The sequence below is a fragment of the Nerophis ophidion genome, linkage group LG02, assembly GCF_033978795.1.
Source record: "Nerophis ophidion isolate RoL-2023_Sa linkage group LG02, RoL_Noph_v1.0, whole genome shotgun sequence".
NCBI classification, from domain to species: Eukaryota; Metazoa; Chordata; class Actinopteri; order Syngnathiformes; family Syngnathidae; genus Nerophis; species Nerophis ophidion.
The window spans coordinates 77854012-77869100 of NC_084612.1; the positions used below are offsets into that span (position 1 = coordinate 77854012).

The following is a 15089-nucleotide window of genomic DNA, read 5'->3' on the forward strand; positions in this document are numbered from 1 at the left end:
ACTAGGAACAGAAAACACTTGCACAAAGGTACTAAAGAAAAAACAAACAGAAAGTGCTAGCATGTGAGCTAGGGACAGACAACAGAATAGCAGTCTTTACCACAAGTGGGGATAGCGATGTCACCTGTTGCATCAAATAGCAAATTAGACTGCCAGATCGAATGACAAAAAAGGGCAGGCTTAAATGGAGACAGAAATTAGGAGGCAGGTGCGCGTCAAAAACACAAGGCAGGTGACACTAATACGTACAAAACAGGAAGTGCCACCAGGAACTAAGGAAGACAAAATCCTAACAAGATACGATACAGAAACAGAACCAAACCAGAACATGACATGATCCAAGTCGCAGATCATGACATATATTTTATTTTGAGTATTTCAATTTGTTTCTATGTAGTATATATATTTTGGCTTTTGGGCGGTTCTTTTAGCAACAAAAGCAAAATTAGCTAATAAATAAAATGTTAAAAATAAGAATACAAAATTAACGTGATAACGTTAGCATAATGTCATGCTAACATTTGCATCTAACTAAAATAAAACAGTTAACATACTGATATAATGTCACAAAGGATCAAAACTCTAAATCCATGATTTTTAAGTTTAAACGTACATCATTTGCTACAATGCTAACGTAAAATATTAGCATGTTAGCGTGGTAAGTTGCCGTTAAACATAGTGTTTGTTGTTGTCTGCGCATGTCACGTGTCACATGTCACGTGTCACATGTCACGTGTCACGTGTCACATGTCACGTGTCACATGTCACGTGTCACATGTGACATGTCACGTGTCACAGGGGACAACAAGGACGGCGAGGAAGGCAACGTGATCCACTACGACGACGACGCCATCTCCAAGCTGCTGGACCGCAGCCAAGACGCCACGGAAGACACGGAGATCCAGAACATGAACGAGTACCTCAGCTCCTTCAAGGTGGCCCAGTATGTGGTGAAGGAGGAGGATGGAGAGGTGAGGAGGAGGATGGAGAGGTGAGGAGGAGGATGGAGAAGTGAGGAGGGCTCAGTATGTGGTGGAGGAGGAGGAGGATGGAGAGGTGAGGAGGAGGATGGAGAGGTGAGGAGGGCTCAGTATGTGGTGAAGGAGGAGGATGGAGAGGTGAGGAGGAGGATGGAGAGGTGAGGAGGAGGATGGAGAGGTGAGGAGGGCTCAGTATGTGGTGAAGGATAAGGATGGAGAGGTGAGGAGGAGGATGGAGAGGTGAGGAGGGCTCAGTATGTGGTGAAGGAGGAGGATGGAGAGGTGAGGAGGGCTCAGTATGTGGTGAAGGAGGAGGATGGAGAGGTGAGGAGGAGGATGGAGAGGTGAGGAGGGCTCAGTATGTGGTGAAGGATGAGGATGGAGAGGTGAGGAGGGCTCAGTATGTGGTGAAGGAGGAGGATGGAGAGGTGAGGAGGAGGATGGAGAGGTGAGGAGGGCTCAGTATGTGGTGAAGGAGGAGGATGGAGAGGTGAGGAGGGCTCAGTATGTGGTGAAGGAGGAGGATGGAGAGGTGAGGAGGAGGATGGAGAGGTGAGGAGGGCTCAGTATGTGGTGAAGGAGGAGGATGGAGAGGTGAGGAGGGCTCAGTATGTGGTGAAGGAGGAGGATGGAGAGGTGAGGAGGAAGATGGAGAGGTGAGGAGGAGGATGGAAAGGTGAGGAGGGCTCAGTATGTGGTGAAGGATAAGGATGGAGAGGTGAGGAGGAGGATGGAGAGGTGAGGAGGGCTCAGTATGTGGTGAAGGAGGAGGATGGAGAGGTGAGGAGGGCTCAGTATGTGGTGAAGGAGGAGGATGGAGAGGTGAGGAGGAGGATGGAGAGGTGAGGAGGGCTCAGTATGTGGTGAAGGAGGAGGATGGAGAGGCGAGGAGGGCTCAGTATGTGGTGAAGGAGGAGGATGGAGAGGTGAGGAGGAGGATGGAGAGGTGAGGAGGGCTCAGTATGTGGTGAAGGAGGAGGATGGAGAGGTGAGGAGGGCTCAGTATGTGGTGAAGGAGGAGGATGGAGAGGTGAGGAGGAAGATGGAGAGGTGAGGAGGAGGATGGAAAGGTGAGGAGGGCTCAGTAAGTGGTGAAGGATAAGGATGGAGAGGTGAGGAGGAGGATGGAGAGGTGAGGAGGGCTCAGTATGTGGTGAAGGAGGAGGATGGAGAGGTGAGGAGGGCTCAGTATGTGGTGAAGGAGGAGGATGGAGAGGTGAGGAGGAGAATGGAGAGGTGAGGACGGCTCTGTATGTGGTGAAGGAGGAGGATAGAGAGGTGAGGAGGGCTCAGTATGTGGTGAAGGAGGAGGATGGAGAGGTGAGGAGGAGGATGGAGAGGTGAGGAGGGCTCAGTATGTGGTGAAGGAGGAGGATGGAGAGGTGAGGAGGGCTCAGTATGTGGTGAAGGAGGAGGATGGAGAGGTGAGGAGGAGGATGGAGAGGTGAGGAGGGCTCAGTATGTGGTGAAGGAGGAGGATGGAGAGGTGAGGAGGGCTCAGTATGTGGTGAAGGAGGAGGATGGAGAGGTGTGGAGGAAGATGGAGAGGTGAGGAGGAGGATGGAAAGGTGAGGAGGGCTCAGTATGTGGTGAAGGATAAGGATGGAGAGGTGAGGAGGAGGATGGAGAGGTGAGGAGGGCTCAGTATGTGGTGAAGGAGGAGGATGGAGAGGTGAGGAGGAGGATGGAGAGGTGAGGAGGAGGATGGAAAGGTGAGGAGGGCTCAGTATGTGGTGAAGGATAAGGATGGAGAGGTGAGGAGGAGGATGGAGAGGTGAGGAGGGCTCAGTATGTGGTGAAGGAGGAGGATGGAGAGGTGAGGAGGAGGAGGATGGAGAGGTGAGGAGGAGGATGGAGAGGTGAGGAGGGGTCCTGGGTGGCTTCCTGCCTCACACGGCTAGGAAAGGACAGGGAGGGCTGGCAGACACAGGAAGTCACACTCACCAAACTATTTTTCAACCTTTTTTAACTTTTAAACCTAAAATAAAATTGTAGATTTCCATACTTGACGCCAACTTCTTATGTTATAAGGTTTTATGCTAGGATTTTAGCATGTTTTTTACATTTAACCGAAAAATTATAGATTTTGATACTCAACGCCAACTTTTCATGTAAGCATGCTAACTCTTTACGCTAGTATTTTTACAAATTTTGTACGTTCCAACTTAAAAATCGTAGGTTTTGATATTTGAGGTCAACTTCTTATGTTATGAGGTTTTTTTCTAGTATTTTAGCATATTGTGTACATTTAACTGAAAAATGATAGATTTTAATACTTAGCGGCAACTTCCCATGTTAGCATGCTAACTCTTTACGCTAGTATTTTATCAAATTTTGTACGTTCCAACTTAAAACTCATAGGTTTTGCTAATTGACGCCAATTTCTTATATCGTAAGGTTTTATGCTAGGATTTTAGCATATTTTGTACATTTAACTGTAAAATGATAGACTTTGATACTTAGTTCTATCTTCCCATGTTAGCATGCTAACTCTTTACGCTAGTATTTTATCAAATTTTGTACGTTCCAACTTAAAACTCATAGGTTTTGGTAAATGACGCCAATTTCTTATATCGTAAGGTTTTATGCTAGGATTTTAGCATATTTTGTACATTTAACTGTAACATGATAGATTTTGATACTTAATGCTAACTTCCCATGTTAGCATGCTAACTTTTTACACTAGTATTTTATCAAATGTACCTTCCAACTTAAAAATCATAGGTTTTGGTACTTGACGCCAACTTGTTTTGTAATAAGGTTTTATGCTAGGACTTTATCATATTTTGTACATTTAACTGTAAAAATGATGGATTTTGATATTACAACTTCCCATGTTAGCATGCTAACTTTTTTTTGCTTGCATCTTAGCAAATTTTGTACAATTAACTAAAAAATATATAGATTTTGATCTTTAACGGTAACTTGTCATGTTAGCATGTTAACTATTTACGCTAGCACTTAGTAAATTGTGTACGCTTAAACCTAATCATCATAGATTTTGATAATTCAGCGCCAATTTTTCATGTTAGCATGCTATTGTTTTATGCTAGCATTTGAACAAATTGTGCACTTTTAAACCTAAAAATCATAGATTTGAATACTTATCTGCAACTTCCTGTGTTATCGTGCTAAATTTTTACGCTAGCATTTTAGCAAATGTTGTACGTTCAAACTTAAAAATCATAGCTTTTGATACTTCAAGTCAACTTGCCAACGTTTTTTTGCCAGCATTTTAGCAAACTGGGTGCAGGGCAGGCAGAAGTGTCATAGACAGGAAGTCGTAGAGACAAAAAGGTAGTAGAGGAGGCGCCACAGGATGAGCACACCTCTGCTGTGGGTGTGTGCAGGAGGAGGTGGAGCGGGAGATCATCAAGCAGGAAGAGAACGTGGACCCGGACTACTGGGAGAAACTCCTGCGCCATCACTATGAGCAGCAGCAGGAGGACCTGGCACGCAACCTGGGCAAGGGCAAACGCATCCGCAAGCAGGTCAACTACAACGACACCACCCAGGAGGACCAAGGTATGGCCGCCCTGTTGTGCTGACATAGGAGGCATGCAGTCCTATTGTTGTGATGACATAGGAGTCTCATGAATTCCTAATGTTGTGGTGACATAAGAGGTATGCAGTCCTCATGTTGTGGTGACATAGGAGTCATGCAGTCCTATTGTTGTGGTGACATAGGAGGTATGCAGTCCTCATGTTGTGGTGACATAGGAGTCATGCAGTCCTATTGTGGTGACATAGGAGGTATGCAGTCCTCATGTTGTGGTGACATAGGAGTCATGCAGTTCTCATGTTGTGATGACATATGAGTCATGCAGTCCTCATGTTATGATGACATATGATTGGCAACACTAAATTGGCCCTAGTGTGTGAATGTGCGTGTGAATGTTGTCTGTCTATCTGTGTTGGCCCTGCGATGAGGTGGCGACTTGTCCAGGGTGTACCCCGCCTTCCGCCCGATTGTAGCTGAGATAGGCGCCAGCGCCCCCCGCGACCCCAAAAGGGAATAAGCGGTAGGAAATGGATGGATGGAAGGAGTCATGCTGTCCTCATGTTGTGGTGACATAGGAGTCATGCAGTGCTATTGTTGTGATGACGTAGGAGTCATGTAGTCCTCATGTTGTGGTGACATATGAGTCTCATGAATTCCTAATGTTGTGGTGACAAGAGGTATGCAGTCCTCATGTTGTAGTGACATAGGAGTCATGCAGTCCTATTGTTGTGATGACATATGAGTCTCATGAATTTCTAATGTTGTGGTGACATAAGAGGTATGCAGTCCTCATGTTGTGGTGACATAAGAGTCTCATGAAATCCTAATGTTGCGGTGACATAAGAGTCATGCAGTCCTCATGTTGTGGTGACATAGGAGTCATGCAGTCCTCATGTTGTGATGACATAGGAGTCTCATGAAGTCCTAATGTTGTGGTGACATAGGGGTCATGCAGTCCTCATGTTGTGATGACATAGGAGTCATGCAGTCCTCATGTTATGATGACATATGATTGGCAACACTAAATTGGCCCTAGTGTGTGAATGTGCGTGTGAATGTTGTCTGTCTATCTGTGTTGGCCCTGTGATGAGGTGGCGACTTGTCCACGGTGTACCCCGCCTTCCGCCCGATTGTAGCTGAGATAGGCGCCAGCGCCCCCCGCGACCCCAAAAGGGAATAAGCGGTAGAAAATGGATGGATGGAAGGAGTCATGCAGTCCTCATGTTATGATGACATAGGAGTCATGCAGTCCTCATGTTGTGGTGACATAGGAGTCATGCAGTGCTATTGTTGTGATGACATAGGAGTCATGTAGTCCTCATGTTGTGGTGACATATGAGTCTCATGAATTCCTAATGTTGTGGTGACAAGAGGTATGCAGTCCTCATGTTGTAGTGACATAGGAGTCATGCAGTCCTATTGTTGTGATGACATATGAGTCTCATGAATTCCTAATGTTGTGGTGACATAAGAGGTATGCAGTCCTCATGTTGTGGTGACATAGGAGTCTCATGAAATCCTAATGTTGCGGTGACATAAGAGTCATGCAGTCCTCATGTTGTGGTGACATAGGAGTCATGCAGTCCTCATGTTGTGATGACATAGGAGTCTCATGAAGTCCTAATGTTGTGGTGACATACGGGTCATGCAGTCCTCATGTTGTGATGACATAGGAGTCATGCAGTCCTCATGTTGTGATGACATAGGAGTCATGCAGTCCTATTGTTGTGATGACATAGGAGTCATGCAGTTCTCATGTTGTGATGACATAGGAGTCTCATGAAGTCCTCATGTTGTGATGACATAGGAGGCATGCAGTCCTAATGTTGTGGTGACATAGGGGTCATGCAGTCCTCATGTTGTTATGACATAGGAGTCTCATAAATTCCTATTGTTGTGGTGACATAGGGGTCATGCAGTCCTCATGTTGTGATGACATAGGAGTCATGCAGTCCTATTGTTGTGATGACATAGGAGTCATGCAGTTCTCATGTTGTTATGACATAGGAGTTTCATGAATTCCTAATGTTGTGGTGACATAGGGGTCATGCTGCCCTCATGTTGTGGTGACATAGGAGTCATGCAGTGGAAGTTTAAAGTGCAACAGCCACTAGTGTCAAGCTCACAGTACCTGAGGGTCCCTGGATACAAAGTCTGGGTGAGGCTGGGCCGCAAGAAAAGATTTCCTAAAAAACATTGTGCACACTCCTCAGCATGGAATATATTTGTAATAAGCCAACGCACGGACAATAATGTCGTTTCCACAATGTGTGTCGTTCCGCTTTTCCTCCCTACAGCAACACGGTGGTCGGCAGCTAATAGTCAGGAAAGTACCTGGATAGCAAGCACAAAAATTGAGGTCTCCCGGAGTGTTACTTGGTGTCATGTAGAAATATATGAAGTGTATACAAATTAAACAATAAAAGAAAACAAGTAACAATTTGAATTGGTCCAGGTTATCGGGGACTGTTATTACTGACGGACAGGTGTCGCACTGTAACCGCATAAGAAAACCCTCGTCTCCATGGCAACATCTCTGTCGCTTTCACTCATTTGCCGCTTTTCCACTAACGCAGGGGTAGGCAACCCAGAATGTTGAAAGAGACATTTTGGAGCCAAATTACACAACGCTGTCAAGCACCATTCATATAAAACTTTGGGCCGCACAAACATTAAACTTTCATATTAAGGTGGGGGCCGCAAAATAACGTCTCGTGGGCCCCGTGTCTGAGGACCCCTGCACTAGTGGAACAAATATTATTACACAGTGTTATTTAGGTGTGCAAGGCAAAGAATATTTTGCGTGATCTGCGTGTTAAAGCTCATCTCTTTTCAGCCATCTCTCATTTTCGCCAAAGCGCTAAAACCCGCGTTTTTAAAGATTGACTTTCGTCAACATAATATTTTTGCCTTTTTTGAAATAAAACAACGTTCCCTGACCTTCTTGTCTCAACGCTGCACTGATGCTGCGTCACGTCTACCTCAGAGGTGGCAAGTCACAGCTGGGTATAACTATATATATATATACGTATATATATATATATATATATATATATATATATATATATATATATATATATATATATATATATATACATATATGTATATATGCATATATATATGTACTGTATATATACATATATACATATATATATATATATACATACATTTATTTATTTATTTATATATATATATGTATATATACATATATATATAAATAAATAAATGTATGTATATATATATATACGTATATATACATATTTGTATATATACGTATATATATGTATACGAAAGGATGCGAAAGGGTGTCCTCTCCCCAGTACTGCGGTGGTACTACTACTTAGCATGTATTCTGTGTGCACATGAAGACAGATTGCACTCGCAATTTTGATTATTTAAGAGATGCCATCCTCTCGGCCCAAGCTTGTTGTGACCCCAGGTTGCAGAGACAGAAAGCAAAGTGTGGGTAAAATAATTGGAGTGTACTTGCAAAACTACAACGATAAATCGGCAGTTTCTATTTCCTTTTTTTCTCTCATAAAGATTGTTTTGCACTCAAACTAGGGTGTTGTCATTTTAAGGTTCCACTGTATTCATCTGAATAAATCTAAAAGGGGAGTCAAAGACCTGCATTTCCCTTTTTTGTACAGTGATTAAGTATTATTAGACTAGAATAGGTAGAAGTAGCAAAGTGGTCTAACAGGGGAATCACTCAGCATTTTTTTTAGATTTAACTGAAAAATGATTGATTTTGATACTCAACGCCAACTTTTCATGTTAGCATGCTAACTCTTTACGCTAGTATTTTTACAAATTTTGTACGTTCCAACTTAAAAATTGTAGGTTTTGATATTTGAGGTCAACTTCTTATGTTACGAGGTTTTTTGCTAGTATTTTAGCATATTTTGTACATTTAACTGAAAAATGATAGATTTTGATACTCAACGCCAACTTTTCATGTTAGCATGCTAACTCTTTACACTAGTATTTTTACAATTTTTGTACGTTCCCCCTTAAAAATTGTAGGTTTTGACATTTGAGGTCAACTTCTTATGTTACTAGTTTTTTTGCTAGTATTTTAGCATATTTTGTACATTTAACTGAAAAATGATAGATTTTGATACTCAACGCCAACTTTTCATGTGAGCATGCTAACTCTTTACGCTAGTATTTTTACAAATTTCGTACGTTCCAACTTAAAAATTGTAAGTTTTGATATTTGAGTTCAACTTCTTATTTTACGAGGTTTTTTGCTCGTATTTTAGCATATTTTGTACATTTAACTGAAAAATGATAGATTTTGATACTCAACACCAACTTTTCATGTTAGCATGCTAACTCTTTACGCTAGTATTTTTACAAATTTTGTACGTTCCAACTTAAAAATTGTAAGTTTTGATATTTGAGTTCAACTTCTTATTTTACGAGGTTTTTTGCTCGTATTTTAGCATATTTTGTACATTTAACTGAAAAATGATAGATTTTGATACTCAACGCCAACTTTTCATGTTAGCATGCTAACTCTTTACACTAGTATTTTCTACAAATTTTGTACGTTCCAACTTAAAAATTGTAGGTTTTGATATTTGAGGTCAACTTCTTATGTTACGAGGTTTTTTGCTCATATTTTAGCATATTTTGTACATTTAACTGAAAAATGATAGATTTTGATACTCAACACCAACTTTTCATGTTAGCATGCTAACTCTTTACGCTAGTTTTTTTTTTACAAATTTTGTACGTTCCAACTTAAAAATTTTAGGTTTTGATATTTGAGGTCAACTTCTTATGATACGAGGTTTTTTTGCTAGTATTTTAGCATATTTTGTACATTTAACTGAAAAATGATAGATTTTGATACTCAACGCCAACTTTTCATGTTAGCATGCTAACTCTTTATGCTAGTATTTTTACAAATTTTGTACGTTCCAACTTAGAAATTGTAGGTTTTGATATTTGAGGTCAACTTCTTATGTTACGAGTTTTTTTGCTGGTATTTTAGTATATTTTGTACATTTAACTGAAAAATTATAGATTTTGATACTCAACGCCAACTTTTCATGTTAGCATGCTAACTCTTTACGGTAGTATTTTTACAAATTTTGTACGTTCCAACTTAAAAATTGTAGGTTTTGATATTTGAGTTCAATTTCTTATGTTACGAGGTGTTTTGCTAGTATTTTGGCATATTTTGTACATTTAACTGAAAAATGATAGATTTTGATACTCAACGCCAACTTTTCATGTTAGCATGCTAACTCCTTATGCTAATATTTTTACAAATTTTGTACGTTCCAACTTAAAAATTGTAGGTTTTGATATTTGAGGTCAACTTCTTATGTTACGAGGTTTTTTGCTAGTATTTTTGGCATATTTTGTACATTTAACTGAAAAATGATAGATTTTAATACTTAGCGCCATCTTCCCGTGTTAGCATGCTAACTCTTTACGCTAGTATTTTATCAAATTTTGTACGTTCCAACTTAAAAGTCATAGGTTTTGGTACTTGACGCCAACTTCTTATATAGTAAGGTTTTATGCTAGGATTTTAGCATTTTTTGTACATTTAACTGTAAAATGATGGATTTCGATACTTAGTGCTAACTTCCCATGTTAGCATACAAATTTTTTACGCTAGTATTTTATCAAATTTTGATTATTATTTACTCCCGTTTATTGCGTGCTGTCAACTGGAAACTTAGCAGTGGAGAGTATTTTGACCCCCGTTAAAGTCTCACATTTAGAACCGTTAAAGGACTGGAAAGCTCTCCTGGGCACCAGTTGTGCCGTTGAAGCTCCCTCAAAGTTGAACCGCAGCCTCAGCAGAAGTTCAGCACCCCCTCAGTCACAAAGTGAGGTGCGCTGGCATTGTGAGCCGGCGCGGCGCCCCCGGGTGACCACCGAGGGAGCAATGTGCTGTTTGTCTGTGATGTGTGATGTGTGGCTCAGAGTGGCAGGACCCTCTTTCAGACAACCAGTCGGAGTACTCTGTGGGGTCCGAGGACGAGGACGAAGACTTCGAGGAGAGGCCGGAAGGTATGCGGAGCTGGATCACACTTTTCATTTGCTTTTTCAAAATAATAATGCTCTCTTTTGACAATATTTCTGTCAACATTATTTGCATTTATTTCATTTATTGTCTCCATTATAATAACGCCTTTGTAAATACAATGAAACCACGGTTAGCAAACAATTATCGTGAGAAATATCTATATACATCTTGGTGATCTATATACATAGTATATAGATAGAAAAAAAGTATATATTAATCGTACACTAAATATACACACACACATATATATATATGATTATTTATATATATATATATTATATATATATATATATATACACATATATACATATATGAAATAACATATGTATATGTGTGTGTGTATATATAAATATACACTATATTGCCCAAAGTATTGGGCAATTTTGGCAATAATCACTTGGCCGGCCACAAGTGTATCAAATCAAGCACTTAGGCATGGAGACTGTTTCTACAAATATTTGTGAAAGAATGGGCCGCTCTCAGTGATTTCCAGCGTGGAATTGTCAAAGGATGCCACCTGTGCAACAAAATCCAGTCCTGACATTTCCTCTCTTCTAAATATTCCAAAGTCAACTGTGGGCTTTATTATAAGAAATTGGAAGAGTTTGGGAACAACAGCAACTCAGCCACCAAGTGGTAGGGCAGGTAAACTGACAGAGAGTGGTCAGCAGATGCTGAAGCACATATTGTAAAGACTTTCTGCTTCCATGGCCGGTCAGCTGGATCTAAGCCCTGCATCACCAAGTCCAATGCAAAGTGTGGGATGCAGTGAAGCACGTCACCACTGGACTCTGGAGCAGTGGAGACATGTTCTCTGGATTGATGAATCACATTTTTCCATCTGGCAAAGGAGAACACTACATTTCAGACTGCATTGTGCTGAGTGTGAAATTTGGTGGAGGCGGAATTATGGTGTGGGGTTGTTTTTCAGGAGTTGGGCTTGAGCCCTGAGTTCCAGTGAAAATAACTTTAAATGCTCCAGGATACAAAAACATTTTGGACAATTCCATGCTCCCGACCTTTTGAGAACAGCTTGCAGCGAGCCCCTTCCTCTTCCAACATGACTGTGCACCAGTGCACAAAGCAAGGTCCATAAAGACATGGATGACAGAGTCTGGTGTGGATGAACTTGACTGGCCTGCACAGAGTCCTGAACTGAACCCGATAGAACACCTTTGGGATGAATTAGAAGGGAGACTGAGAGCCAACATCAGTGTGTGACCTCACCAATGTCATGTCGGTGTGATCATGTTTTGTTTTAGTCATGTTCGGTTTTGTTTTTGGACTCTTTGTGCACTTTTGTTTGTTATGTCACCATAGCAACCCATTAGTTTTCACCTTGTCCCCATGTCACGCACCTGTTTCCACTAATCACCAAAGTAATATTTAAGCCACAGTTGCAAGGTAGTCAGCCTGGCAACATCACCATCTATTACCTCGACTCACTTCATGCCATGCCTCTGTCACTCATGCCAATCCATACTTTTGCTTCTTGTCATGCCACGTAAGTTTTGTTTAATAATGCCACAGTTAGTCTCTTTTGTTTTTTGTCCATAGTTCTGCCTTTTTGATAGTCTTTTGTTTTCATTAGTCAAGTTTGTTCTCCGCCATTGTGCGCGCCTTTTGTTTGCTTCCTTTTTTGTAGTTTGTTAGTGTTATTAATAAACATGTACTTACATTCACATCTTGCCTGCGCCAACTTTCCTTTGCCTTCCGGAAAAACTAACCCCCAAGTCCACGTACTGACAACCAGTGTGCCTTTGGAAGAATGGTGGAAAATTGCTTTAAAGACACTCCGCAACCTTGTGGACAGCCTTCCCAGGAGAGTTGAAGCTGTAATAGCTGCTAAAGGTCATATTGAACCCTATGGGTTAGAAATGGGATGGCACTTCAAGTTCATATGTGATTCAAGGCAGGTGGCCAAATTCTTTTGGCAATATAGTGTGTATATATATACTCAAATGTGTATATATGTGTGTGTATAAACTGTATGTGTGTATACATGCACATATTTACATACATACTTATACAGTATATATAAGTAAAGTGGTTATGTGTATATATGGCTGCGGGGCCGGCACGTTTCAGAAGCGATATGGTACTGAAATAATGAGTTAGTATTGCGGTACTATACTAATACCAGTATAGCGTAGAATGACAGGAAGAATAAGACTGACACGGCACAGAACTAGAGCACCTTTTTCATCTGGGCAGGTGGGCGGCGGCACTCTCGCAGACAGCTGAGGAACGAGAGGGACAAACCTCTGCCGCCCCTGCTGGCCCGCGTTGGCGGCAGCATTGAGGTGAGGGGAGCTGGCCCTGGTGGTCTCACGGTGGTCACAGGTGTGTTGTTCTTGCACAGGTGCTGGGCTTCAACACGCGGCAGCGGAAGGCTTTTCTGAACGCCATCATGCGCTGGGGCATGCCCCCCCAGGACGCCTTCACCTCCCACTGGCTGGTGCGCGACCTGAGAGGCAAGAGTGAGCGCGAGTTCAGGTGGGCCTCAGCTTCTTACTCGCTGATCACTTCACACAGTACACCCGCACCATCTCGTGCAGGCTTCTCACACTCATTGTCATCCACCCGCTACATTTTAGGCTAAACTAATATTTGTCCATATATGAGCCACATCGGACTATAAGCTGCAGATATATGGTCAAAAGTAGTCATACAGAATACTACCACCACCATGCTTGACGGTAGGAATGGTGTTCCTGGGATTAAAGATCTCACATTTTCTCCTCCAAGCATATTGCTGGGTATTGTGGCCAAACAGCTCCCTTTTTGTTTCTACTGACCACAGAACTTTCCTCCAGAAGGTCTTATCTTTGTCCGTGTGATGTCAGGCGGACAAATGGGCAAACATGGATGTTGCTAAATAAATCAATAATGCTAACAATGCTTGCTTCATTACATTACGATAGCAGGTACAAATATGCGTGAAAACACTCAGACAGACAAGACACATTATAAAACCTACACACGTGGCTTGGGGGGACGAATGAAGAAACCACACGAGTGGGAACGCCATCCACGGCAAGAAGACGAACAGCACTTCTACTTCCGGTTGAATGCAGTCATATCAAACTATTATGTTAGATCCACTATGGATTGGACTCTCACTATTATGTTGGATACACTATGGACTGGACTCTCACACTATTATATTAGATCCACTATGGATTGGACTCTCATTATTATGTTAGATCAACTATGGACTGGACTCTCGCACTACTATGTTAGATCCACTATGGACTGGACTCTCACACTATTATGTTAGATACACTATGGACTGGATTCTCACTATTATGTTAGATCCACTATGGACTGGACTCTCACTATTATGTTAGATCCACTATGGACTGGACTCTCACACTATTATGTTAGATCCACTATGGACTGGACTCTCACACATCTGCGGTCCCCTCCAAGGTTTCTCATTGTCATCCCATTGTGTTGAGTTTTTCCTTGCCCTGATGTGGGATCTGAGCCGAGGATGTCGTTGTGGCTTGTGCAACCCTTTGAGACACTCATGATTTAGGGGCTATATAAATAAACATTGATTGACTGATTGATACTATTTGCGTTTTGGCCGCCAGCGAAGAAACAGTCATGATTTAGCCGCATCGTTTTATAAGGCGCAGGGTTCAAAGTGTGGGAAAAAGTAGCGGCTTACAGTCTGGAATCTAGGGTGTGCATTTTATTATTACATATTCTTGTGCAGTCCTAAACTATAAACAAGATTGCTTATGAAAATAAAATAAAAACATAACAATCAGAAGGTCAAAGTTGAAAACAGGAAGTTGTTCTTTGACACCAGGGCCTACGTGTCTCTGTTCATGAGACACCTGTGCGAGCCAGGCGCCGACGGAGCCGAGACCTTCGCCGACGGCGTCCCGCGAGAAGGTCTCTCTCGCCAGCACGTGCTCACCAGGATTGGAGTCATGTCGCTGGTCAGGAAGAAGGTATCCAAGCTGGACGCCGGCGGGAGATGTCGTGGCGTCTCATGGCTACGTCTCCTTGTCTCCTCACCAGGTGCAAGAGTTCGAGCACGTCAACGGGAGGCTGAGTTCTCCAGACCTGATCCCCATCGGCATGGAGCTCAAGAAGCTGACGGACAGCGTGTCGTCCGATCCTAACACGCCTCTGCAGGCCAGTCCGCTCGCCACGCGACCCGGGACCCCGGTCCCAGCAGGTCAGCACGCCCGTCTCTCCACAATTACTGAGTTTACATACTTTTCTAAACAAAGGGGAACACATAAAAATGTCATTTTTGGCTTTTTATTAATAAGAACAAATTTACAATACATAAAATATGTGGTCCACTTTTATTGTGAAAGGCCAGATGTCGTCCAGACTTTGGAGAACTTCAGCAGAGTGAAAACGTGGGCGGGGCAGAGGTTTATTTTGGTAGTGCACGGGAAGGTTTGGAGGATATTGGATGCTTCTGAAAATGACAAAAGAAGACCTCTAAAATAAAGAATTCCACTTCTTATGTTGCCATTATTAGTTTAACAGAACACATGTCTATATTTGACATGTTTATATACACACA

The 15089-nt window shown here is 42.2% G+C and overlaps 1 protein-coding gene across 2 annotated transcripts in view; it reads left to right on the forward strand.

Moving 5' to 3' along the window:
* Window positions 1-15089, forward strand: part of chd5 (chromodomain helicase DNA binding protein 5) — an 85417-nt gene that overhangs the window by 48825 nt on the left and 21503 nt on the right. For both annotated transcript variants that reach the window (XR_009805060.1, XM_061892199.1), the window contains exons 24-30: window positions 799-971; window positions 4331-4505; window positions 10453-10518; window positions 12749-12837; window positions 12897-13030; window positions 14355-14499; window positions 14570-14729. Coding sequence is in view for 1 of the 2 variants with exons in the window: in XM_061892199.1 (XP_061748183.1) it covers window positions 799-971; window positions 4331-4505; window positions 10453-10518; window positions 12749-12837; window positions 12897-13030; window positions 14355-14499; window positions 14570-14729 (942 nt within the window). In the remaining variant the exon portion in view is untranslated. The remainder of the gene's footprint in view (window positions 1-798; window positions 972-4330; window positions 4506-10452; window positions 10519-12748; window positions 12838-12896; window positions 13031-14354; window positions 14500-14569; window positions 14730-15089) is intronic.